This window comes from Adiantum capillus-veneris, chromosome 5 (genome assembly GCF_014529385.1).
Source record: "Adiantum capillus-veneris isolate H3 chromosome 5, ASM1452938v2, whole genome shotgun sequence".
In the NCBI taxonomy this organism is placed as follows: domain Eukaryota; kingdom Viridiplantae; phylum Streptophyta; class Polypodiopsida; order Polypodiales; family Pteridaceae; genus Adiantum; species Adiantum capillus-veneris.
In genome coordinates, this window is record NC_140935.1 from 2,298,020 (window position 1) to 2,324,952 (window position 26,933).

The window sequence follows — 26,933 nt, forward strand, 5'->3', positions numbered from 1 at the left end:
TTGTTCGCATCATTATCTCCAAAATGACAAGAGCAACATTTTATTACTCTGCCGCTAAGTCAACTGAGCAACCGGTTGAGATATTTTTAGATAAGAAGGTGCAAAACGGGAAAACCATGCATAAGTGCCATTTGGCACATTTTTGGGCACTTTTCAGCCTGAGAGAGAGAGAGGCGTTGAAATTAAACGTGGGGCTGCATTTTCAGCCGTATGGTGGATTGTTGCAGGTACCAAAGCTACTCTGTACTTGCCTACCCTCTATGTACAGTGAAGTGCAAGAATTGAAGCCTTGCACAACATTCATTGCTCTCTCTCTCTCTCTCTCTCTCTCTCTCTCTCTCTCTCTCTCTCTCTCTCTCTCTCTCTCTCTCTCTCTCTCTCTCTCTCCTTGCATCGAGCACGTCTCCCCCTGGGCGAGGGCAGCCCTGTGGGGGGGGGCGTCGAGACTTCAGCCATGCCCCAGCTCCAGCGCGACACACAGAGCCCCCGTGAGCGGCCGAACAGAGTCCTCGTGAGCTTGTCCTCAGCACTAGCGCGACACACAGAGTCGTCGTGAGATCTACTGTCAAAGACAGAGCATGACTCCTCTCTCTCTCTCTCTCTCTCTCTCTCTCTCTCTCTCTCTCTCTCTCTCTCTCTCTCTCTCAAACCCTGACCGTGACGCCCAAGCTGCGGGCTGCTGCCGAATACAGAGCCGAGCTTCTCTCGAATACAGAGGGGGCACAAGCCCTTCTCTCTCTCTCTCTCTCTCTCTCTCTCTCTCTCTCTCTCTCTCTGTACACCTGCCGTCACTCGCCCAAGAGCCTTGGTCGGCCTGCAGCAGTCACGACATTCGCAGAACCATCCCTTCCTCTTAAGCATTAAGGTCATTTTTTGAAAGTCTGCAAGAGTGGGGTCGCACAACAGATTTTTCTCACAAAGCAGAGCTTGGCCACAGACCCAAAGCTTTCCGCATAGTCATGACTTCCTTCAACACACCAATTTCCAACACACGCAAGAGTTTTCTTGCTGTGGCAGCTGCGCCCAGAAAGGATCCCGTTGCTCGCCAAGACGCAAGGATCACAGCTTTAGAGGTTCAGATCCAAGAACTCTCTTTGGAGAATGCTGAACTGAAAAAACGCTTGATTAAGCTCGAGGACACAAAGGCTAAGGAGAGCGAAACTTTGCTTGCAAAGAAACTCGAAGTTGAAGCGTCTCTCACTGAGACTGTCAAGACAGCCCAGAAAGAAGCCAATGAGGCAGCGCATAAAAAGATTGACACCGAAATACAAGCTGCCTTACAAGAATGCCGGATACAAGAATCCCTTGCCTTAAAGATTAGGATTGGAGGACTCCCCTCACCATGGTGCACTGAGGAGGATACCCTCGAAGAATCTATCATCAAACTCAATGACCTTCTTCAACCAGTCAACGTCGAGCCCGACACTATCTCTTGGATCAACGACACACATAGGCGTGTGCCCCATGGCCAATGCATCCTCACTTTCAAGAACAAAGAAGAACGGATGAGGTTGCTACGTCAATCCTATCACCTCAAGGGGACAAAGTTTTGGATTGCCGAGGAATTGACTGCAAATCAACTCAAGCGTAAAGCAAGCGAGCTCAAAAAGATGCATGAAGCTCGTAGACAAGGTAAATGGGCAGTCTACCGTGGCGGTAAAGCCATCATTCAAGAGTTTCGAACTCCCAAGCCAGCTCCCCCTCAACATGACCCCCCTTGGGTTTTGTTTTGTTTCGTTCCTATCCTTCCCTTTTCCCCCTTTCTCCTTTATCCCTGTTGGACCCTCAGTCCCTAACTGATATGTATCGAACGCTTCACCCTGAAAGAACACATGTAATGCTTTTGTTTCGGTCCCATGGGTCATATTTGGCCTCCGTGGACGATAATTAAATCTATCTATCTCTCTCTCTCTCTCTCTCTCTCTCTCTCTCTCTCTCTCTCTCTCTCTCTCTCTCTCTCTCTCTCTCCGTGCAGTTATGTGATGCCCCTCAAGAGGCCTCTTCATTTGACCTATGTACAATTGCCGAGGCAAGAGCCTCTTGCACAGGTACTGGATTAGCTAGTTGCTAATCCCCCGCAGGTACATGTGAATTTGGAGAGATTCACAGGGCAAGTAGCCCTACAAGGGCGGGAGCCCGAGGACCTGCTACGGATGCGACCAGCTCGCAAAACGGAGCCCAAAACAGGGAAATACAGCCTGCTGAGTATTTTTGCAGGTGCAAAGTTTCGGCCCTAAACGGTCCCTAATACCTCCAGGAGGTTATGCTGCCGAAATTGGGCCAAAACAGGTCATTTTCAGCCCGGATTATGCAGGGCAGCTTGTAGGAAATCACATGTTTTATTCCCTCTATGAACACAATAAAGAAATATTGAAAGGGGTGTTAGTCTTTGGGGCCAACTGATGTTAGTGTCTGCTTGGTAGCGCTCTAGCTTCCAAGCTGTGTTTAAAGTATAAATTTTTGTTACAGGTTTTTATTTGCAAAGTTTCTATGTGTCGTAAAGTCTAAAGTAAAGTTTCGGGTGAAAGCCTACGTCTACCGCCCTACGGGTCGGTTTCATGTACCGCCATAAAGAGCGGCCAACGATTAACACAAATACCCCTCACAACATCTCTGAACTGTGGTGGCGATGAACTGACTACGGTGTCCATTAGACCACCACTCCCTGTGCCTACCATGTGTCACTGCCCGGACGAGAGTCCATTTAGTGTGAACCCGGGACCAACTATAATTGCCTGTTTAGTGCAAGTGACATTGTAGCCCTGCTACAGATTGCCTACGACAAGACCATTCACCATCTTGGAGAGTGGTGGTAAAGCTATGTACTGAATCTGCAAGAACATTGGTAATGTACATATTGCGTACATTCCATTCAGCGTGGAGTGGGAGAGAAGTAGAGATCTTTGATAGGATATCTATTGTCGTTATGTTGGATTTAGAGAATACTAAAGTGGAACTGTCAAAGGTTGAAAGATAGAGAAACATGTGTCAGCATAAAAGCCACAGAGGTGTGTTGGCATCTTTTAGTGAGAAAAATGAAGCTAGATTGAATGAGTTGAAAGAGCAATAGCAATGCTAAAGTAGAGGCTCTGAACGGGGAATTTTCAAAACAAAGCTGTTTTTTTGAGGCGGCCTAAACAGCAACAAAAGTTGCAAGAGATGAGGCAGACCAGCTCTAGGCATCCTTTCAATTGGCCCCATTGGAAATGGACCTTGCGAGGTAAGAAAGGGGTGAGATGTGAGGGGGATGGCTAGGTAGGGGTGAGGGGGGTGGATAGGGTCTAGATAGGGGTGAGTAGGGGATAGATAGGGGCGAGAGGGGGTAGGGCCTAGATAGGGGTGGGTAGGGGCCGAGGGGAGGGGGATAGATAGGGCGAGGAGGGAGAGAGTGGGTGGGTACGGGTGATGAAACGAACGCAGGGAGTGGATCTCCCGGCTACATGGACCGCCTACAGATGTCAGACACTCGTCGGACGAACCACCCGACCATAGCCACCATCCGGCAGCTCCCCCGTCCTGGGGCCAGCGTCCGAGGACGTAGGCGTGCACCTGTAAGACGGAGCGTCTCATACCACCCGGCCTCACCTCCTTGAGGTGACCTCCAGCACTCCTAGCCTCGTGGGCTAACCACTGGCACTTTGCCAGTGGGGGTTGATAACTGCAAATGAGGCCTTGGTCTCCCATTTATAATAATGTCCGGCCACACTGGCCGGGTCCAAACTACGTCCGCCAGGACACTGGATGCCCATCCTGACGGCGTCTTGGGCTGGATCCCCTCTCCCATGAGCGGGACATGACAGGTGAGTAGAGGAACGGCCCAGTGGCCAATAGCAAGAGTCTTCGTCTGGCCCTATCCAAAGCTCTCCACCACCAACCACTTAACCATGATACAATTACTTTCTTGATTGATGAAAACATCTATTGTGTTCATTTTTGTCACATCATTAGAGCTGTTAAAGATTGTTGAAAGCTGAAATTTTTTTATTGATTTGTCCTATGAATGGATTGTGTAGGAAAAACAAGCTGGGTGCTCTGTAAGGAATATGGATCTTTGATTTCCCACACTGATAAATGCACCTCGACTAGCAGCACTGGGTGATCCCACAGCCATGTAACCAAAAGAATGGGTGGAGGGTTGTGGGAGTCGCCCAAGTTGACTTGTTTAATTGGGTCCGGGGAGGATATAATTGAAGATGTCTTTGAAGGTGAAGAAGGTGCCGCTTCTTGCAGCATAGAGACATCATGAGCTGGCGTTTGATCAATGTTGAAATCTGCATATGCTTCTTGTAGTCATTCTTGGGTAAGCTTGTCAAACTTGCATAGTTACCCGAAACGGGAACGTGGAACGGGAACGGGAGGGTCCGGAACGGGACGAGAACGGGGAGGAGGGGGGCCCGGAACGGTCGATTAAAGAAAGTCTTGAATTACCTCCATTGAGCTTAGTCCCAAATCAACTCCTAAACAACCCCAAAAGTGCCCCCAAATCTGTCCCAAAACTTGCCCTCAAACTGGCCCAAATATGTCCCCCAAACAGCCCAAATCTACCCCCAAATGCCTTCTTTTCCCTGTTCTGCCCTGTGTTCCGTCGTTTCCCCCGGTTCAGGAACATTATTCCGGTTACACCCGTTCCAGAACGGTGTTCTGTTCTCGACTTTGTTTCGGGAACGGGACTCGTTCGGAACGCCGTTTCGAAACATTTGGGCTGTGTTCCGTCTGTTCCTTGTTACAGTGTGTCGAAGGGTAGCTCATGAGACAGAGAGGTGAGATTTGCCCTGGTTGGAGAGTTAGATACGGAGGAGGTTGAGGGCTGGGCGAACTCCTGAAAAGGAGACTTCTTTCCTTTGCTATGGTCCTTAGTAGGCTCAACAAGCCCAAAGGCTTCCATTGTAGGAGCATCTGAGTTATTAGTCTCTATGACCTCGACACTTGCTTCTGGGCTAGGTGGCACACATGAGCCAGCTACTTTAAGGACGTTGGAAGATGGGGAATCCTCATGCAAAGATTGAATAGAGACTACTTAACGAGGCATAGACTTGGTAGCTTCCAACCACTCAAGCAGGTCCTCCTCTGATCCAGGGTTAGACTCCATGGACAAGGAATTATGATGCATCACTATTTACATCGCATCATTTCCCCGATCATGTAGCATTGTAGTTTGTCATGGCCATGGTATGTTGATGAGCAAAGGGAAGCCTCCCTCGACCTGGGAAAGACGAACCACAACAAAGGCCAAGTTGAAGGTGAAGTCTTGGACCTGCAACGGCAGCTTGTCCGCTATGCCCAGTGGGTAGACGGTGGTCGGCCAAAGTAACTCATAAGGGAACTCAGGCATCAGGTTGATGCCAGAGTCACCATCCACTATCACACAAATTGCCTCCTCAAGATGGACACAATGAGACGAGGGCTTCTATTATCAGTGAGGGAAGCAGCAAGGGAGGAGATCATATAAGACTTTGATGGTTGCACAGGGAGATGCCCGCCACTAGGACCTACTCCCGGGTAAAGAGACTGAATAATTGCAAGGGTGTCACTTCAAAAACCATCCCGCGTAAGCATGTCATACAGAGACACCTGCTGAAAGGTATTCTTCAAGTTATCCTCTGCTGTAGGTTTTTGTCCTTGGATCAGTGCCTTCTCTGGTACATTGATCTGCGGTAGGTCAGCGACTGCTTCCAAGAAGGCCCCATCGATATTGGAATTAAGAGGTAGGTTTGCCCTTGGCACTAGTGGATGTCTTGTGAGCTGTTCAAGGAGGTGGCGAGATTGGGGATGGAATAGTTGGACGTGCTCGAAGATTGAAGCTGAGGGCTGCCGTGTATGCCCGAGTGAGGACACCAGTGGGCTCCTCTACCTGTTGCAACTCGTCTTGAGTGGCAACCAAATGTGTAGAAGGTGGCGGGCTGATTGGATGGGCGTGTTGGGGGGCGAGGTGGCCTCTACTCTTACTGCATGGAGGTGGATGTTGACATGTAGAAGCTTTAAGGGGCTGCCAGCACTGATAAAAGCTCTAAGATGGAAAAGTACTTTGCTACCTTGCATAGGAGGGGTAGTCATTGGTCAACAAAGCGGGCATGTGGTTTGGATGGCCATAGGGGAAAACCATGTTGGAGGCAGGTGCCAACCCTTGTTGAAGCGTAGGGGCGAGGCTTTGTTGTAGCTGCCGCAATCCCGTCAGGTAGTAGCAATCTTTGTCTTCATGCCTTAACTTCTCACAATAAGCTTGAAGTGGTGCCCTTGAGAGAGACATGAGCTACACGAGACCACGGGCTTAGACTCTTACTAATAGGCAGCGAGCTCTATGTGTTCCAAAGCTTCTTGATCTCCTATCGAAGAGAGAATGCCCTCTCCTCTTAAAGAGAATGTTGTAATTTCAGTGCTTTGAGTTCCCTACGTAAAGGGCGAGATGCACTTTCCATGAGAACTGAGGCAGTCGCTACTTGAGGGGAATCCTTAAATAGCCTCCTTGCCCCTGCTATCCTAGTAGCGGCAGGGACAAACTCGTCCAGAGTTGCTTCAGGTCAGTGAGTCTCCCATAGCTTTTGATGGGAAGTCTTGGGAAGAGCCTTCTCCACCCACTTCTTGACCATGAATTCCCCTGGTTGGTTGCTGGGGAAGCTTAGCAACTAGAGACCTTGTTCTTATCATGAGTTTTGCAAAAGTCTTATCAGGTTGGAGCACGAAGTTTGCCAACTCATCTAGGACCTTATTTCGAAAGTCACCTGGTCTAAAAGCTTCACAGAATTGTTGCCTTAGTGGTGCCCAATTTGTAGCATGGTTCTCAGCAAACTAAATGTACCATTTATCTGCTAAGCCATCCAAGGTTGACGGAAAGAGCACTAGGTAGGCATCTTCTCTGATGAGGCGATGGCTCTGTAGAGGGATACAAACCTCCTAGCATGGTTGTCTCCATCCTTTGTGGAGAGCACTAGGTAGGCATCTTCTCTGTTGAGACCACTACCTCTGTAGAGGGATACAAACGTCCTAGCATGGTTGCTTGCATCCTATGTGGAGAGCACTAGGTAGGCATCTTCTCTGTTGAGGCCATGACCTCTGCAGAGGGATACAAACCTCCTAGCATGGTTCTCTGCATCCTCAATGGAGAGTCCCTTGAAAGTCGGAAACTTTAGTTCACCTTGGCCAGTATGCTTGTCAGCTCCTCTATTGTTGCCTGCTCAAGAGCCTGTTGTAACACAGTTGGTGGAAAGTGTACTAGGGGAGGTGAGAGGGGTGGTGAGGAGCTGGTTGAGGGAGATGCCAGAGAGGGAAGAGGAAGCGGGGGTGGAGGACTTCTACTCAGCAAGAAGGGATGGCGCTCTTTGTGGTAGTACTGCAGATCACTCCTTAGGGGGCTTGGTTGATCTTTAGAATGCCTTGTATGTGACATGCAGTAGCAACAAACCCACCCAACCTTTGGGCAAGAAGACCCTTGAACTTGTTGGACAGTCTAGTCCCACTAGACGAGCTAGACCAGGGCGAGAAGCTAGACCCGGGCAAGAGACTAGACCAACTAGTCAAGTCTGGTCTTGTCTCACTAGACCATATTGGACTAGACCAGCCAGACCAAGGAGAGAGGCTAGACCAGGGCAAGAGACTAGACCAAGCAGGACAAGGCAGTTGGAGCAAGCTGGGCCAAGGTGAAGGCGGACTAGACCAAGCTAGACTAGACCAGACTAGGCTAGGCAAGAGACTAAACCAACTAGCTCTTCGATCTTCAACCGTGTACTCTGAAAAGGGAGACATCAGTTGAGGTCCCATCGGGCGTGCTAAAAATGAGTGCACTTGTAGCAGGAAAAGTGTGTCGTGCTCTCTACTGTTGGTGCTCCTTAGTGCAATGTGCAAGAAACCTCACTCCAACAGAATGAAAGCACCATAGAGCAATGGAACAAGCAAACTCAAAAGACACAACAATAAACTCCTAACTCAATGGAACTTGATTAACTCATGGAACCAAACTCTGGCTGGTAGCACACTCAACTCCAAGTCGAGGACTGATAGGTACAATGGCGGTGTTGAGGCTCCACCTGTATAGGGAGAGTGCAGATGTGCGGTGCTAGACTCAACTCGCCATGAAGAGCACCACCTGCCCCTCCCAAACAACAAAAAAAATAAATGTAGGAGATTACATGATATAAGAAAGATAGATATGCTTGTAACGTGTTGGAATATAGTTATCCTTGATCATTCAATTGGTCCGACTAAGCTTCTTGTTCGCTCCAACTCGCTAAGGTCTATCTGTGAGCAAGAAAGGGAGCATAGCTACTATGCCAGCTATGTCTTGACTGGTGCTCCCAAACCAAGAGCACATAGGGGGGTGGGGATGGCAATGGGTGGCATTGGAGAACGTCTTGATAAGATCCAAATCTGACTCGAATGGCACAGGATGTTCGGCTGCAGTGCAAAGACTCGGGAGTATGTGAACCAAGGTTGGGGGCAAAGAGAAAAGGAGGAGGAAATAGAGGAATTTTGCGGGGTAGGGGAGAGAGATGAAGGCGGGGATAAATCCGAGTAGTGTGGTGTGAGCCTGTGTGCCCCGGGGGGGCATAACGGGTTTTAGGGACGGCTGAGAGTTCAAAAGACTAGGCCCAAAGACTTGGCCGGTAACAATCAAGGTACTGCGGGGCTACACTTATTATAGCTGGAAAAAGGTTACTAGACTCATGCTTGATTGTCGGATGACAGTTTCCTCTAAACACTATCTCTAGGGCAATGGGCACTGTAGTTGAGACAGCATGCTTACCAGTATGGTGTGTCCTATAAAGGTCAAGGCACAGAGGGCTCAGGGTTCACACAGTTTACAGCTGGAGAAAAGGTTCATTGTCGCATGTTGACTATCTGGATGACAGTTTCCTCTGAGCACTATCGGTAGGGCACTCAGCACTATCATTGGCACAGCATACTTGCCAATATAGTGTGTTGTACACTTGACAACATACTTCACCTGTGTTTTCTAGAAGAAAGAAGGTGCTGCAATTTGGTTCCAACGTGAAGGGTGCTAATAGGGTGATTATCAATTCCTAAGTTTCTATATGAGTTGGAATCTAGCCAGCCTTGTGCATGCATGTGTGTGTGATCTGCATCGTTCTGGGATGATTAGCCCTTTGTAACTATTACCTCTTAGTAGCAGTGCTATGTTTTCCATCCCTAACATATTTAGACACGTCTCTCAAAGCAATATGTTGCATATACAGTCACCTATAGAATTTTGAGAGCTTATTAAAAGTGATAAATCTCATAGACATGGCAATTTGCAGGAGAACAAGCATTAGTACTAGCTTCAGGTGGTGTCGAAGTCATCACGGGTAGTGATGGTGCTATTTGCATAAAGCGTAACCATCATCCTTTGTACAGCTGTGTTGCATTGACTCTCCTCGCAGAAATTATCAATGCCAGGTGTGTGTCAATTTGTTGGCATGCTTGCAGGCTCTGCTTGTGGTAAATGCTAACACAGGTTGTGCTTCGTTTTTTCCAGGTTGTTTACCCTAGTCCGAGATACGTTAGGCTTGACCTATGACGTGTCTTTTGAAATGAGCTTGTTTGATAGGCTAAAAGGCGGCTGGTATGTTGTATCAGTAACGTCAACCCCCGCAAAGGTATACTGAGCTAAGCTTAAATTCAAAACAGGTTCATTATGAAGGTAACTTTTTCCTTTGGTTTCATATGGACAGGTGAAAAAGGCTGTAGAGGCATCTTTAAAAGTCCTCAGAGGACTTCGTGAGAATCCAATCAGCAAGAGAGATCTGGATAGGGTATTTTTCTAACACTTACATGCCTCATTTAGGTCGTGAAGCCAAAGTTTTGAGAGAGCGATGCTTTGGCATGACTGGTGCATAGGACCAAGTCTAAAATCTGGTTCATTTCAGGCAAGAAGGACACTGATGATGCGGCATGAATCGGATTCCAAAGATAATTCATATTGGTTGGGTCTGCTAACTCATGTCCAATCAGCTAAAGTATTCAGGAAGGTACTCAGATCAAATGGTTATCAAAAGGATGGTGGAAGGTTTTGAATTTTCATTGCTAGGAACCTATGGTGCTAGTAAAATTTGTCAATCTTATATGACACCTTTGTGTCTATGTTATTATATACAGATGCTAATCATAACTGTGTGATATGTTCATTGGCGTGCATATTGCCAAAACTGTCAAATATGCGTAAACTAGTTTCCGAGGGAAAGTCGCACAAATCATGAGTATTGTAGTCTTGTTGGTTGCAACACTAGTTGAGTATGCAGGCTGCACATCTGACAATGCCATACCTGACTCCATTCTGTGAGAGACCTATTGTTGCACGATTTTCCCGAGTTGTAGACGCATTCGTTTTGTTGTTATATCCAAGGTTGTCCCAGAAATGTGTCTTATTTGGTTTTACATCTTCAGCATAACAATAGAGTTCTACAAACTTTCAGTTACATTTAGTACTGGTTGCAACACCAGGCTTGTATGCAGGCTGCACACATGATAAGGACATACCTGACTCTATAATTAGGGGATAGCCTGTCTTGCCTCAATCTCTAATCTGTGTAATGATCCTCTGAGTTGTCTTAGCCTGCTCGGCACTGTGTGGCATGTATGTGATAGTCAAGACGTGGTCTCTGTAGTACATATTCGGAAGTAGAGGTTTTCTGGGCGTGATTCAAGGCTCTTCCATGTATAGCTGCCAGAGATCCTGTGTAAGGACTTGGTTCCTCTCATTGTTTGAGAGGCGGATAAATGGTAAAGTTTTTATGTCATAATAATCAATCTCCTAAATGGTTTTCTCATGTTAAACTGGTCATTTAATATGGGGAAGTGCCAGGGGAGAAAAAGCTAGAATATTGGTTAAGCTAGCAGACCGGCCACAGTAGGGATCCAAAGGAGGGAAAATAGGGATCCAAAGGGGGGGCCATCTGCAAAAGAGCTATGTGAAACAATGGGCTAAAAAGAACCTAAGGTTCAGCCCATTAAGACTTCCAAAATGCTAAGGTTCCAAAATTCAAAGGTTATGTCCAAAGGTCAACCTTAAGGAATTGGATGCTTTGTGTGTGACCAAAAAAGTCTTGCATATCCCTACATAGGAGGGGGCGAGCCTCGCAAGTAGGGGATGAGAGAGAAAGCCACACACACACACACAAGCCCCCTTTACACAAAGGGAATGAAGGACACATGTCAGATGCCTAAGCTAGTTGCTCCCAAAGTGTGCTCAATTCCTATTGGATGACGCTTGAAGTGGACCAATGAGAATTAGGCTAGAGTAAATTTAGCCTAATTAATTTTAAAACACTTAATAAAAAGAACCAATGAAAATTAAGTCTCCTGGATGATTATTGGACAGCCCGTGAAGGGGTCCAATAGGAATTGAGCAGCCCAATGGGCTACTTAATTCCTATTGGTCAGAATGGGGAAAGGTCCAATGGGGATTTAATTCATTTAAATCAATTAAGTTTAATTGATTAAGCTCTCACAAAAGGGGAAAGGGGGACACATGTCAGAAGGCTATCAGTTATGCTGCTTAATAGCCATTGGCTTGACTTGGGGAGGTCCAATGGGGGAAAAGCAAGAGCAAATAGCAAGAGGGCTCGCCCAAGAGAGAGAGGGGGCTGATTTTTGCAAGGCATTATCACACCACACACTCACACAATCTCATGTGTGAAGAAAGAGAAGACTATCTCTTCCCAAGCTTTAATGGAGAGCTCATCACCTACTCCAAGCTTGTGAGATAGAAGCTTACATCGACATACTCTTGGCATGTGGATGCAAATCCAACCAAGAGCCAAGCTTCAATGCATGCTCATCTTTTCTACCAAGCTAATTACTAAGCTAAGCTATGCTAATATGAGTGATTATGTGAGGAGATGTACATCTTTCTCGTAAGATACTCCTTCCTCTCAATCTACTCTCATACCCTGCTAGCTCTCACCATCTTCGAAGGTGTGTGAGGTCTTGGGTCTGAGAACGGGGATAATTAAAGTTGTGTTTGCTAAGTGTTTTGCTTAGTGCATGAAGCTTTCATCTTCATTGCACTAGCTAGTCTTGAAGGAACACAAAGAATTGTATTGTATAATGTCTCTCTTGATGGGAGAAACCATAATACAAAGCCTTTTGGAGGGGGGACCGGCTCCATGCAAATCCGGTCCTCAACTGTTGTCAATAGCTTAATTTCTCTCTCTTTTGAAAGAATTGTTGATGCTATCTAACTAGGTGTTATGCTTTTTTGTTGCTCTCTCCACCCAAGCACTCTTGTAATTCTCATTAGGAATCTATTCTAATGAAATGCCCACTATGTTCATGCTAATTTCCGCTACACATAAGTTTTTAGACCATTAAATGTTACATTTTATCTGATAGGCTTACTAGGAGCTAGCTAGGGCACTTAGAATGTCATGTAAGGTTCTAGGGTTTATACACACCACTAGTCAAGAGGCACAGCTTTAACGAAGTCTGAGCTTTTACGATTATGAACTAAGAGAGAGTAAAGTTGTAATGGACGCTCTCATTGCAAGGTTTATACAAACAGTAAGGGAGTAAAGTTGTATGGACGCTCTCATTGCAAGGGTCATGCAAATAGAGTAGACGAGAGGGGCTGCACATCACTAGGCCTTTTCTGGGAGCAACCATGGGACAATTGAGGGGAACTGCGCCAAATAAAAAAAATTGGACAAATTTCCCAATTTAATAATGGATCATTTTAGGGACATTGTCAATCTAGGAGTATTGGACAAATTAAATGAAGTGAAAATTTTGGAAAACTGGAAGCCAATTCTCCAAGAGAACAAGCTAGAAAGTTGTTAGTTTATGGAGAGATAGGATAATAGAAACTATGGAGAAAAGAAACAAGAGAACAACATATCTTCCAAGGTTCCTCTCCTCCTCCTCTCCCTTTAGTAGTTGGCAGGGCACTCTTTACCCTCAATAGGAGGGGCTTTTCCCCTTGGCGTGTATATCTTAGTTTCAGTTTCTATGGTATTGGCCGTTGTAATTGCCTACGCCGTACGGGGACTCCAAGGGGGCTCAAGTAATAGAATATCAACTACATAATCCCCCTCCCCCCACACCCGGTCTCTCTCTATACTGACACAGACATTGCATGATGCAGTAGCGGAGGCATACCCACACACCTAGCCTGAGCAGAGACGACGTTTTGGGAGCATGCCCCAGAACAACTGATATGATGAGGAGTGCCGTGAGACGAGAGCCATGCTTCAGAGGGAGGTGCTTCTAGGGGACATTACTGACAGACATTCACGGGTTTCCTACCGACACCTAGTGCTGCGGAAGAAGAGGGCATTTTTGGCTCGACTAGAGCAGGATCTATTTCAGCTATCTTGAGTGAGAGAGGCTCCTCATGGAAATCTTGTTGCAAAGGGTCAAAATGGTTCCTTGTCGGAACTCAATGTTGCCAGCCTGCAAGAGGGCGGCCACCAGGGGGGACGGAGTGGCGAGCCCTTCCCTTTCGAGGACTGCCGTGCACCTACTGCTCGCCATCAGCTAGCTGGTCACTGACCTCTGTCGAGGTGCCAGCGTGTGTGTCCTGGGTACCTGTCTGCTGTGCATGGTCAGCCTTGGGGGCCTGAGCATTGGGACGCAAGTCCAGATTCCCTACAAGGTCATGCCTTTGCTAAGTTGCCCATCTGTCTGCAAATAAAGCACTTATTTGGGAGTCCCGGACACTCCACCCTCTGGTGGAGCCACCCACCACTCACCCTAGGTAGAAGAACTATCTTCGGGAGGGTGTGGGTGTCTGGAACCAAAACACGTACTGTGGAAATACTTGCAACCTTGGCAACACTAAAGCTATCGTGCGTGGGGGTTTCCAAGACTGTCGCGATCTCAGAACCAATTTTGGAAAGAAGAGGGAACTCTCTCCTTAGGCCAGGAAAGCAAGCCAAAAGGAGGAGATCTGCTTCCTCAGAGAGAATAACTAAAGTTGGGTCGAAACCATGGCGCCACTGTCGGAAATATGCCCTGACCGCTCAAATGGCCAGCGGGCTCATCGAAATGACCTTGGTAGCCATATCGAGAGTCTTAAACTCTATCTCGTAGTACCCTCGTCTGAGAAGCTGTATGTCGATGATTTTCCCATCTTTGCAAGGAGACGAGCCTATAGAAGGTCATGCACCTCGCCTCTACTAGGACGACTGCCAATGATCTTGCAGATAACGGTGGTGGCCTGATGGTGCTGTAGCAGGGCTACAATGTCACTGGCACAGGACAAGCAGTTAGTTGCAGTCGGGCTGGAGTTCACATTGGACAGACTCTCGCCTGGGCAGTGACACGTGGCAAGTGGTACGGATGGTGGTCTAGTGGACATCGTGGCCAGATCACCACCACCTCAGTTTGGGAATAGGCTTAGCTGGATTGGGATATCTGCTAGCTGTTGGTGGCTCTTTAGGACATACATATGTGTGGTTGGTTCAAGTCGTCGGACACACATGATCATCATCTACTTTGTGTGGTCATTCGTCTAGAGTCTAGCATCTTGAGTTCATACACAACATGTCTGCACCATCCCTACACGGTTGAGCCTCGACATGCCCATTGTACCCATGAGTTCTGGGCTGGAGCTGAGTGTGCTGCCATGCCAGAGTCTGTACTGGTTTCTTTGAGTTAGTCGACGCTCATGCTGTTCAGTTTCCACTGCTGAGTCTTGTTGTTGTTGCTCTGTTATTCATTGTCTTCTGTGTTTTCATTCTGTGGAGTGAGATCTCACGCACATTGCACTGAGGAGCACCCACTATAGAGAGCACGACACATTATCTCCGCTACAACGTTCTCATTGATGGCACGCCCGGTGGGACCTCAACTGAAGTTTCACTCCGAGGAAAGTCGAGTCGAGGAGCTACTTGGTTTAAGCTCTCTGAATTGGTCGGTTGGTTTCGACTGGTTTGGACCTGCTTCAGCTTGGTCTAGTCTAATTTCACCTCGACCTGCTTTGTTTTAGACCTGCTTGTCTAGTCTCTCGTCCTGGTCTAGTAGTCTCTTGGCCTGGTCTAATCCTCTCTCGTCCAGGTCTAGCCAAGTGGTCTAGTCACTCCCCCTAGTCTAATGTAGTTTGGACCAATGTTCAATGAGTTAAAGGTCTTCGTGCCTAAAGCTTGGGGTGGCTTTTGGTTACTGCATGACACATACAAGGCAGTTCAAAGAGAATTTTGCAAAACTCATTACCAGAACCAAGTCTTTGGTCGCTAAGCTTCCTCAACAACCATGTGAATTTATGGTAAAGAAATGGGTGGAGAAGGCTCTTCTCAAAACCTCTCAGCAAAAATTCCGAGAGTGTTTCTGAAGTGACGCCACCCTGGAGGAGTTTGTCGCGGCTGCTACTACTGGGATAGAAGGGGCTAGGAAGTTGTTCACCAACCCCCCTCAGGTAGAGACCACCTTAGTCTTTTTGGAAAGTCCTTCTGATCCTTTGACTTCTTTACGCAAGGAACTAGAACCCTAAAGTTACAGTGAGCTCTTCAAGAGGAGAGATCCTTCTCTCTTAGACAGGAGAAGCCTCCACATCACGAGGCTTTGGAATAGATTAAGCGCGAGCTAGAAAAGCTCCAGTTAAGCAGGAGACTACGGCTATTGTTTGGTGTAGCTCGTGCCGCTCTTCAGGGCACCCTCCACATGAATGCCCCCTTCAAGTTTATTACCACTTCCGTGAAAAGTTTGGACATGAGGACAAGGATTGCTACTACCTCAAGGGACTGCGACAAATAGAGCAAAGTCTTGGTCCTACTCTTCAACAAGAGCCAGCACTTGCATCCAACATGGTTTCCCCCTATGGCCATCCAAACCACATGCCACCTTTGCTGGCAGCCCCTCCTATGCAAGGTATGTAGAGTACTTTTCCCTCTCAGAGCTTTTATCATGCCCATGCTCCCTCATCCCCTCAAAGCTTCTACGCCTCCACCTCCAACTCCACGCACCAAGAGCAAGGACCACCTCGCCCATTGAATCGGCCCATTTTGTGCTACAAATGCGGACATTACCAAAGCAAATGCCCCCTGCCAGAAGGGTCCCCTCCTTGCCGTCATTGCCCTAAAGCGAAGGATCACTACATTAAGGATTGTCCCAAACTTCATGCATCCACGGCTTTGAGCCCAAGTCAAAGCCAAAATAAGTTTACCTTTCCCAAGATTAATCTGATAGCAGTTAGCACCATCACCTTCTACTCATGTGGTGGCCCCTAATGACAAGTTCAAGTAGTTCTCACTCGGGCCCAGAGGGCATGCTTGGGTCTCAGCCTTCTAACCAATTCCCCTCTTCCGCCCAGGATCCCACCTATGGATACCCCGTTTCTAGCTGTCGACAAGCCATCCCCTCGTGCTGTCACCAACGTGTGACTACTATCTATCCTTTTTGTTGATTTCTTTCTTATTATTTATTTACTTTCACTTTTTGGAAACACCCCTCGGGAAATCTAACTGCCCTGCATTGCATAGCTAGTGTGGAACTGTCCAGAGGGAGTCCAAGCCTGAGGGCAAGAGAGCACTAAGGTTGGACATAGGCTATGGTTAGCCAAAGTGGGGTCATTGACTAGCCAAAGTAGAATCCTTTGCTACAGAGGCTACTTTTGAGTTTTGGGTGTGGCTGCAGTGTACAAAGGGGGTCGGATGACCTAGAAAGATACAATGGCAGCACCTCCTAAAATTTAGGGAACTGCTATTTTGGGACCTGAAAATGTGTTCGCGTCATTACCTCCGGAATGACAAGGGGAACATTTTATAACTCTGCCGTGAAGTCAAGTGACGCGTCAATTGAGATATTTTTAAGCGGCAAACCCGAAACGGGAAAATGCTTGTAAAAGCGCCAAGTGGCAGTTTTTCATGAACCTGCCTCATGCAGAAAAATGGGCGCTGATTTTTAAGCTTGGAGAGGCTCATTTTCAGATTTTGTCACAGGATAAGAGCTATGGAGTGCTTCCTTTCCCTCCTATGTACAGTGCGGTGCCAGGAGTGATGCCCTGCACGCTACGCACTGCTTTCTCTCTCCCCTATGGCAGTATGTTATGCCCCACTAGTGGGCTTTTCAATTGACCAATGTATAGTTGTGTGGGTTCATGCGTGATTGCCGAGGCAAGAGCCTCTTGCACAGGTACTGGATTAGCTAGCGGCTAATCCCCCGCAGGTACAGGTGAATTCGGAGAGGTTTCACGCCAAAAATCTCGTCCGATTCAAAGGGCAAGTAGCCCTATAGATGCGGGAGCTCGAGGACTTGCTACGGATGCGACCGGCACGCGAAACGAAGCCCAAAACAGTAAATTACAGCCTGCTGCTGTGTATTTTTGCAGGTTTAGGGTTTTGGCCCTTAACGGTCCCTAATACCCCCAGGAGGTTCGAGGACGCGAGGGGACTGCTGTACAAGTAATCTGGCGCATTTTCGGGGCTGAAAACAGAGAATTCAGCGTGCTGCAGATTCTCGCTAGGTTTTGCAAAGTGCCCGTATGCGTCGGGAAAGTCAGTCAATGCGTGGGAATATTGACTGTGAACGGTCCTAGTACAGTTATGTTGCCAAAATCGGGCCGGAACAGTTGAAATTCAACCAAGTTTGTGCGGGGCAGCTTGTAGGGAACCACAGCGTTTATTCCCTCTTTTGAACAATAAAGAAATACCGAAAGGGGCGCCTAAGTTAGGGGCCAATCTGGTGTTGGTCTACTTATACAGGTGCAATCTAGCAGCCTGTATCCCTCTCCCCTTTGTTGTGTCTTAAAAGTACAGGTAAAGTGGGCGACAAATTAAATGGGTGAAAGCAAATAAGGTTTAAGTCTAAAGTCTACCGCCCTTTTTGAAAGTACAGGCCGGTTTCATGGTTCCCTCCCCGGGATTAAATCACTTTTTCCCATAGAAGTGAGCCTTGGTCAGTTTGGGCTTGAAGACACAGGGGATCATAGACAAGACACAGGGAATAGCAATTATGGCTAACAGACCAGATGATGTGACTGGAGAGGTTTGCTCTTCACAGGGTCAACAGACACATGAAGTGGGTGAGTGTTCAAGACCACCACAGACAGATGATGATATATTCAGGACCCAGTTGGCTACTGCTGTGGATATGTTCACACAAGTAATGCAGAACCCGAGGTTTTTAGCCTTTCTGCAACCTTCTGTTCCGTCTCAGCAAGTTGGATCACTGGATCATATTCAAAAGCCTGTCAAGGCTCGCGTACATGTGATTCATACTGCACAGTCAATGGAAACACCTGTACACTTGACGGAGAACATGTAGTCTCCACAACCTGTGCCTAAGGTGCAAGAACAGGTGGCTGAGATGCCAGTCAAGTTGTACCAGTTCAGCCAGCCACTTTTCAGCAGCCTATAGCTGGTTGTAATGGGCAGGGAAGCAACCTACAGGCTATGCAACAAGTCTTCCCACCACCTTCAGTACACCCTGGCTATTTTGGAGGTGGATCGGTATTCTAGAGCATGGCTGATCATGCACCTGGAAATCAGTTTTACACGCCAGGAACATTGTTCGGGGGTGCTCAAACCATGATGCCTAACCCCATGTATGGTGTCACGGGCATGCTACCAGGATTTCAAAGCACTCAAGGCCGATTTGGGATGCCACAGGCAAATTTTGGTATGGCTGGAATTACAAATCAGCAGCCAAATATGGCATTTCCAGGTCAACTTAATTGCGGTCAGGGAACACAAATGAACCCTAATAGTGTTCCCATGTTTCAGTCACTACCCTATGACAACTTAACGCCGTTGGAGCAGCCAACTTCGTACAAAGAAGGTGGCAAAGGTGTGACTTTCACGATCTTTACAGGGTTTGATGACAGGAAGAAGGCTCTCTCATTCTTCTAGCAGTTTGACAAGGCCTATACAGGGGGAAACTTTACAGAGGCTTCAAAGGTCCGTAAGACAGCCACTTTCTTGACAGCGAATGCGGGACAATGGGACAACTTTATTGCTTCAAGGGCAAGCTCCGTCCACATGGATTTACTTCAAGCAGATTTTTGCAGCAGCATGGTTATCTGATGACTTTGAAGCAGATGTCATGACAGAATGGCACCAGCTTAATGCTGCCACTTGCAAGAATCTGGATGACTAACATCGGAAGTTTTGGAAAGCTCTACTTCCAGTAACTTCCTATAGGTTTGTGCCATTGACAGAACAGATTGAAAAATACTGTTGTGGCCTACCCAAAGGATTGAGAAAATACTGCACGAAGACCAAAGTCACTACTTTGACGCAGCTCATCGAGGTAGAAAACACTGGCAATGGTTTGCTCAAGGGAGAAGATTGTGAATTCAATACTAGCGTCAAGGAAGGATCAGCCAAGAAAAATTCAGCGAAGAAGTATGTTGCGAAGGAGGCTCTGAAAGCGACTCAGGTGCTAGCCAACGCAAGGAAAGACAAAGCTACGGCTAAATCAGAAAAGGGACCAGCGAAGAAATGGAAAAGACGTTTTCCTCGCAAGTCGGAAGAGCAAAAGAAGGTCCTGAGGTCAGAGAACAAATGCTTCATCTGTGAGCAGCCTGGCCCTACAACAAAAAGATCACTGTACAGAGCAGGGGAAAAACTCACATTCTGGATGTAAAGCTTAAAGGGGAGTCTATTCCCACTGTATGAGCTTCTGCTATTACTTCTGTAATAAAAAAGCATTTTTCTGCGTACTTGGTTTTTGCACGTGAAATGTCAGATTGTGATGAATCAAATTTATCTGTGCTAGATGAAGAAAGGTCAATGTTTTTACAACAGTATAGTGACTGTTTTTTTTATTCATTACCGTCTCAATTACCGCCAGAGAGACCCGAGGACCATGCGATAGATTTGGTGCCAGGCAGTAGCCCGCCAAATAAGCCTCCATACAGGGTTAGTGCAGCTCAACAGAAAGAGATAATGGGCCAAGTACAAGAGCTGTTAGAAAAGGGGCTGATTCAGTCTAGTTCATCCCCATTCTGTTCTCCAGTATTGTTGGTGCAGAAAAAGGATGGCTCATGGTGTATGTGCATCGACTACCGTGCACTGAACAAGAATACCATCAAGAATAGGTTCCCTATACCTAGAATTGATGATATTCTGGACAAATTAGGAGGAGCAGCTATGTTTAGCAGGATAGATCTAAAGAGTGGGTACCATCAGATCCGCATTAGATCAGAGGATGTGCACAAGACTGCTTTTAGAACAACGTTTGGCCTTTACGAATTTTTAGTGATGCCCTTTGGTCTCACAAATGCTCCTGCTACGTTCAATAGGATGATGGACAAAATTTTCCGTCCACACCAGCAGTTTGTTGGTACATTCTTTGATGACATGATAGTCTACTCAAAGAATGAAGAGGAGCATAGGCATCACTTGGCCATTGTGTTCGAAGAGCTACGCAGTCATAGGTTGCTCATCAATGCAAAGAAAAGTGAATTTTTCTGGAAGAGATCCACTTTCTGGGACACATTGTCTCAAAGGATGGTGTCAGAATGGATCCTGCAAAAGTTGAAGCGATCAAGTCATGGCCAGATTTGAAGACGGTACACGATGTCCGAAGTTTCTTGGGACTATGCTCCTATTACAGAAGGTTTATCCGAAATCTCGCTGAGATTGCTTCACCTTTACATGCTCTTCAAAAGAAGGCGGTCATCTTTAGATGGACACAGAAAGAGATTTCAGCTTTTAATCTCTTTAAAGGAAAAGATGACTTCAGATCCAGTCATTGTGTTGCCAGATCTTAGGAAGTCATTTGTGGTCCAGTGCGACGCCTGTGGTAGTAGCATTGGTGCAGTGCTAATGCAAGATGGCAGGGTAGTAGCCTATGAGAGCAGAATTTTGCAAGGGCCAGAGATGACCATGCAGGTCTATGAGAAAGAGTTACTGGCTGTGATTCAAGCGCTCTTAAGTTGGAAACACTACCTGCTAGGTGCAGATTTCGTTGTCCAAACGGACCATCAGACCTTGCGATACTTCTTGACACAGACAAAGTTATCTGAGAAGCATATGCGATGGGCAAATATCTTGTCCATGTTCCATTTTCAGATTGTGCATGTGGAAGGCAAGAAGAACGTTGTGGCTGATGCCTTGTCAAGGAAGCCACAAATTTCAGCTGTGTCAATTCCTTATCATCATGAACTTGATGATATGAGAGAACAGTATGCAAATGATGAAGATTTTACAAGGGTCTTCGAGGAGCTAATGGATGGACAGCGTCATGAACACTATCTTCTCAAAGATGGGTTCATGACTATGCATGGCAGATTGTGTGTCACAAAGCCATTGCGACGCAAAGTTATGGAAGAGAGTCATGTCCCACCGTATGCAGGGCATCGTGGTATCGATGCTACAGTTAAAGTGGTTGAGACATTCTTCTATTGGCCTACATTGAGAAGAGATGTGGATGCCTTTGTGCGAGAATGCCTCATTTGCCAGAAGGTCAAGTTTGACAGGCAAAAGACACCAGGGTTATTGCAACCACTACCTATTCCAGATAAACCATGGGAAAGTATTGCTATGGATTTTATCTTTGATCTTCCGAGAACGCAGACAGGAAATGATGGTATTTGGACCATCATTTGCAGATTCAGCAAGCAGGCTCATTTTATTCCTGTCAGAAAGAAGATAAAGCCAGACCAGCTGGCACGCTTGGTTATGAGCAATATTTTCAAGTATCATGGCATGCCACAGTCGATTGTTAGCGACCGTGATCCACGCATGATAAGTTTGTTCTGGAGAGGCTTGTTTGAGAATATGGGCACAACGCTCAAATTCTCTTCGTCATTTCATCCTCAAACAGATGGGCAGTCAGAAGAGGCAAATTCTACTGTCCTAGATCTGCTAAAGTGCTATGTGTCAGAGCATAAAGGAAAGTGGGAGCAGTATTTGCCATTGGTGGAGTATGCATACAATAATACAGTGCATTCATCAACTGGCAAAGCACCTTTTGAGATAGTTGAAGGTGGCAAGAAAGTTCCTCCCATACTGCATACAAAGGACAAGATATTTGAAGCAGATAAGTATGTTCAGGACATGGATGAAATGTACAAGAAGGTCAAAGTGGCCTTAGAAAAGACTCAGGCAAAGCAAAAGAAAGCAGCTGATCGTCACCGTCGTGAAGTGGTATTTTCACTTGGTGATTGGATGCTTTTACGCTTTGAAAAGGCAAGGTTAAAGAAGATGAAGGGCAAGGAAAGACTGTTTCCAAAGCTCAGCATGCGTTACTATGGGCCTTTTCAAGTGTGCGACATAATCAATGATGTTGCATATAGGCTGAAATTGCCTGACAGTTGGAAGATTCACAATGCGTTTCATGTGAGTCTTCTCAGACCCTATGTGGGTGATGTGCTAGAGGATATGCCAGCTGAAGATCAGCCGGAAGTCGAGGAACTTGACGAGATCTTGGTCCCCGAACAGATTTTGGCACACAAAGAAAGGAAAGTGAAAGGCAAGGTTGCTAGGCGTTACTTGGTAAAGTTGAGAAACTATCCACCAATGGATGCTAAGTGGATGGAAGAAGGTGAACTTGCAGAGTCACCAACTGTGTTATCACTTTACCTGGAAGCCTTCGAATTGCAACCTACCTTGACCCCTTGAGTTTCAAAGCTACATGGATTGTCAGTGTGACAATGGCTTCTGAAACAAATGATGTACATGGTATTTAAAGTGAGCTCAAATGAAATACTTGTTACATGAATGTTAGAGCTGTACAGATTGTCAGTTTGGCAATTGCTCTTATGGAATGTCCAAAAGTTTGGTTAGTGCTATAGAAGTGAGTATTTCTTGTCGGTTTGTCAAGGATACAGTAATTGCTTCTATTAAAGAGTACATGTGTAACTGCATTCTTAAACTGTCGGTTTGGGTATGCTCGAAGTGTTACGGGATCCAACGTGTACTATAAGACAGTGGAAAAATGTGTGGCTACCATTTTGTCATTGGAAAGTTAGTGACTCAAAGCAATGGCAGAGTGCGAAGCTACCACTATGTCATTGGGACAGGGTTCACACGCAGGCAATACATGTGTTGACGAGGTGTTGAATACACCAGGGTTGACAATGAGCATGTATGTGTCGTACATGTGTCGACAGGTGTTGAATACATCAGTGTTGACTGTGAGCATGTACGACATAGAAGCAAACGAGGACATTTGAGATTTCAAGAGGGGGGTATGTCACCAACGTGTGACTACTATCTATCCTTTTTGTTGATTTCTTTCTTATTATTTATTTACTTTCACTTTTTGGAAACACCCCTCGGGAAATCTAACTGCCCTGCATTGCATAGCTAGTGTGGAACTGTCCAGAGGGAGTCCAGGCCTGAGGGCAAGAGAGCACTAAGGTTGGACAAAGACTATGGTTAGCCAAAGTGGGGTCATTGACTAGCCAAAGTGGAATCCTTTGCTACAGAGGCTACATTTCAGTTTTGGGTGTGGCTGCAGTGTACAAAGGGGGTCGGATGACCTAGAAAGATACAATGGCAGCATCTCCTAAAATTTAGGGAACTGCTATTTTGGGACCTGAAAATGTGTTCGCGTCATTACGTCCGGAATGACAAGGGGAACATTTTATAACTCTGCCGCGAAGTCAACTGACGCGTCGGTTGACATATTTTTAAGCGGCGAACCCGAAACGGGAAAATGCTTGTAAAAGCGCCAAGTGGCAGTTTTTCATGATCCTGTCTCATGCAGAAAAATGGGCGTTGATTTTTAAGCTTGGAGAGGCTCATTTTCAGATTTTGTCACAGGATAAGAGCTATGGAGTGCTTCCTTTCCCTCCTATGTACAGTGCGGTGCCAGGAGTGATGCCCTGCACGCTACGCACTGCTTTCTCTCTCCCCTATGGCAGTATGTTATGCCCCACTAGTGGGCTTTTCAATTGACCAATGTACAGTTGTGTGGGTTCATGCGCGATTGCTGAGGCAAGAGCCTCTTGCACAGGTAATGGATTAGCTAGCGGCTAATCCCCCGCAGGTACAGGTGAATTCAGAGAGGTTTCACGTCAGAAATCTCGTCCGATTCAAAGGGCAAGTAGCCCTACAAGTGCGGGAGCTCGAGGACTTGTTACGGATGCGACCAGCACGCGAAACGGAGCCCGAAACAGTAAATTACAGCCTGCTGCTGTGTATTTTTGCAGGTTTAGGGTTTTGGCCCTAAACGGTCCCAATACCCCCAGGAGGTTCGGGGACGCGAGGGGAGTGCTGCACAGGTAATCTGGCGCATTTTCGGGGCTGAAAACAGAGAATTCAGCGTGCTGCAGATTCTCGCCAGGTTTTGCAAAGTGCCCGTATGCATCGGGAAAGTGAGTCAATGCGTGGGAATACTGACTGTGAAGGGTCCTAGTACAGTTATGTTGCCAAAATCGGGCCGGAACAATTGAAATTCAGCCAAGTTTGTGTGGGGCAGCTTGTAGGGAACCACAACGTTTATTCCCTCTTTTGAACAATAAAGAAATACCGAAAGGGGCGCCTAAGTTAGGGGCCAATCTGGTATCGGTGTACTTATACAGGTGCAATCTAGCAGCCTGTATCCCTCTCCCCTTTGTTGTGTCTTAAAAGTACAGGTAAAGTGGGCGACAAATTAAATGGGTGAAAGCAAATAAGGTTTAAGTCTAAAGTCTACCACCCTTTTTGAAAGTACAGGCCGGTTACACGTGCCAAGCAAGGATCCTCATCTCTGCTCTCAAATATTGATGACGCTTTCTTAGAAGCAGTAGCTGACCTACAGCAAATTAAGGTGCCTGAGAAATCACTTGTACAAAAAGAATATCTTACAGCAGAGACAATCTTGAAGAATACCTTCCAACAAGTGTTACTCTATGACATGTTGTGGCTAGATGCAAGTTTTAGAAGTGACACCCTTGCAGTTATTCAGTCACTTTACCTTGGAGCAGGCCTTAGTGACGGGCACCTCCTAGTGCAACCATCAGAGTCCTATATGATATCCCATCCCATTGCTCCCCTCACTAATTATAGAAGCCCTTGTCTCACCGTGTCCGTCTTGGGGAGGCACTTCTCAGGAGTAATAGTGGGTATGGCACATAGTAACAGGGAACGGGCGGAACGGGGCCTTCCCGTTCCCGGAACGCATTCCCAAGCCCGGCGCCTCCTCGAAACGGGAACATGACCGGAACGTGTTCCCTTCCCAGGCATAACCGGAACGGCAGTCGGAACAGGGCCCGGAACCGCCGGAACGGCATCCGGAACGCGGAACGGCAAATCCGGAACACCAAAGTTATAAAAAATGACAGTTTGGGGCAGTTTTTTTGAACTTTTGGGAGGGTGTTATTTCCATCCACTCCTATATAAAGAAGGGCTTTAAACCCTCTCTCTCTCTCAAGCTCTCTACCTCACCCTCTCCCTCAAGGCTCTCTCTCCCTCTCCCTCTCCCTCTCCCTTTCCCTTAAGGCTACCGTTCCGGCCTCCGTTCCCGTTCTGCCATCCCGAGGGCCTCCCGTTCCGGAAACGTCCCGGAGCCCCACATTCCCGTTCCCCGTTCCCGTTCCGTGTAACTATGGTCTGGCATCAACCTGATGCTCGGGTTCACTATGTTGGCTATAGGTCTACAACCTTGTGCGCTCCTTGCCGCACTGTCGAAGCAAGGGACTTGCCAATACACCGTGTGCGAGCCACAAACGGCTCCAAGCACACAACAAGCCTAAACTAGCAAGCTCAAGAGAGCAAAGGGTGTGTCACTCACCGCTCTACGCTCGCCTTCGTGGTGGATTCCTCGCCGCGATGAAGAAGAAGCTGCAGTCGTGCCGCGCTCAACCGCTTCGCCGCCGTCGTGCCTTCGTAATGCTCGATCGCACACACACTCTCCCTCTCTCTCTCTCTCTCACACACACACACACACGAGGAGGTGAAGAAGAAGAAGATGGAGATGGAGCAAGAGCACTCTTCTATTGCACAAATGAGAGAATGAGTAAAAATTAGGTTTAGTTGGCTTTTATAGGAGCTCACCCCATTCACACTTGGGCGCCCATGCTTAACCAACTAATCCCTTGAATGTCCCAGTTAAAGTGCGCCTCTCATCGGCGATCACTCTACCTTTCCCTATTGGTCCGACAAGCCCGGTACCTGACTCTAAATAATACATAATACGCGTCCATCGTAGGCGATAGGGTGTCCGTGTGCCGTGAGGGTTAACAAACCTACTACCCGCCCTGCTTCCTTCACAACTACATTGGCCGACGAGAGGAGAATCTACCCAATGGGCATAGTGGACAAGGTGCCTCTGCAATACAAGACTTCCCTTTAACTTGGATTTTGTTGTCATTCGTCTTCCCCATGTTGAGGGCGGATTTCCTTTGCTCATTGGTAGACCATGGCTGTGCCACACCAAAGCGCTTCATGATTGGGGAAACGATGCTATGTGGATACATACTCTTAGCTCGCAATGCAGCCCATTCGCCTAGGAGGATGCATGGATCCCGTACTACAGCAAAGTTCTTTGTCAATGGAAACCAACCCTACCCACCCCCTAGACCCAACCCACCCCCTTGTCTCTCTCTAGCCCCTCGCCCCTACCTACCCTTCGTAGACCCTACCCACCCTCTCGTCCCTCTCTAGTCCCTCGCCCCTACCTACCCTCCCTAGACCCTACCCACTCTCTCGTCCCTCGCCCCTACCTATCCCCCCTAGACCCTACCCACCCTCTCGTCACTCTCTAGCCCCTCGCTCCTACCTACCCACCCCCTCTCGTCCCTCACTGGCCCCTACCCACCCCCTCTCTTCCCCTCATCCCTACCCACCCCTCTCAACCCTCGCCCCTACCCTATCCATCTCACCCCTTTACCCTCTTCTATCTAGCCTCTTTCCGCTATTCTTGCCCCTATCCTACTGGCTTAGCATAAGAAGATTACGTCTAGCTGAAGAATTTGGCTAGGCATTTATGAAGGATATTCCTTTCCTTTCGATTTTCTTGCAGTTTTTCGAGTTTTCGATGTTTTCTCGGATATGCAGTCCCTTCGGATCCTTGGTTCACGTAGCTATATACAACATTTCCTCCCACCAAGACGGTGAGCGGTCTTGTGGCGGGCAACC

General features: G+C 47.2%; 2 protein-coding genes across 2 annotated transcripts in view; both read left to right on the plus strand.

Moving 5' to 3' along the window:
• The window catches only part of LOC147456781 (stromal processing peptidase, chloroplastic-like), a 190,829-nt gene that overhangs the window by 147,623 nt on the left and 16,273 nt on the right, over positions 1-26,933 (plus strand). Inside the window, exons 20-23 of the mRNA XM_086511917.1 lie at positions 9,252-9,390; positions 9,470-9,590; positions 9,666-9,746; positions 9,861-9,962. Coding sequence (XP_086368043.1) covers positions 9,252-9,390; positions 9,470-9,590; positions 9,666-9,746; positions 9,861-9,962 — 443 coding nt within the window. The remainder of the gene's footprint in view (positions 1-9,251; positions 9,391-9,469; positions 9,591-9,665; positions 9,747-9,860; positions 9,963-26,933) is intronic.
• Positions 904-7,365, plus strand: LOC147456782 (uncharacterized). The gene is made up of 2 exons (XM_086513442.1): positions 904-1,721; positions 7,057-7,365. Exons 1-2 carry the CDS (start codon positions 960-962, stop codon positions 7,363-7,365), a joined length of 1,071 nt encoding a protein of 356 aa, XP_086369568.1. The 5' UTR covers positions 904-959.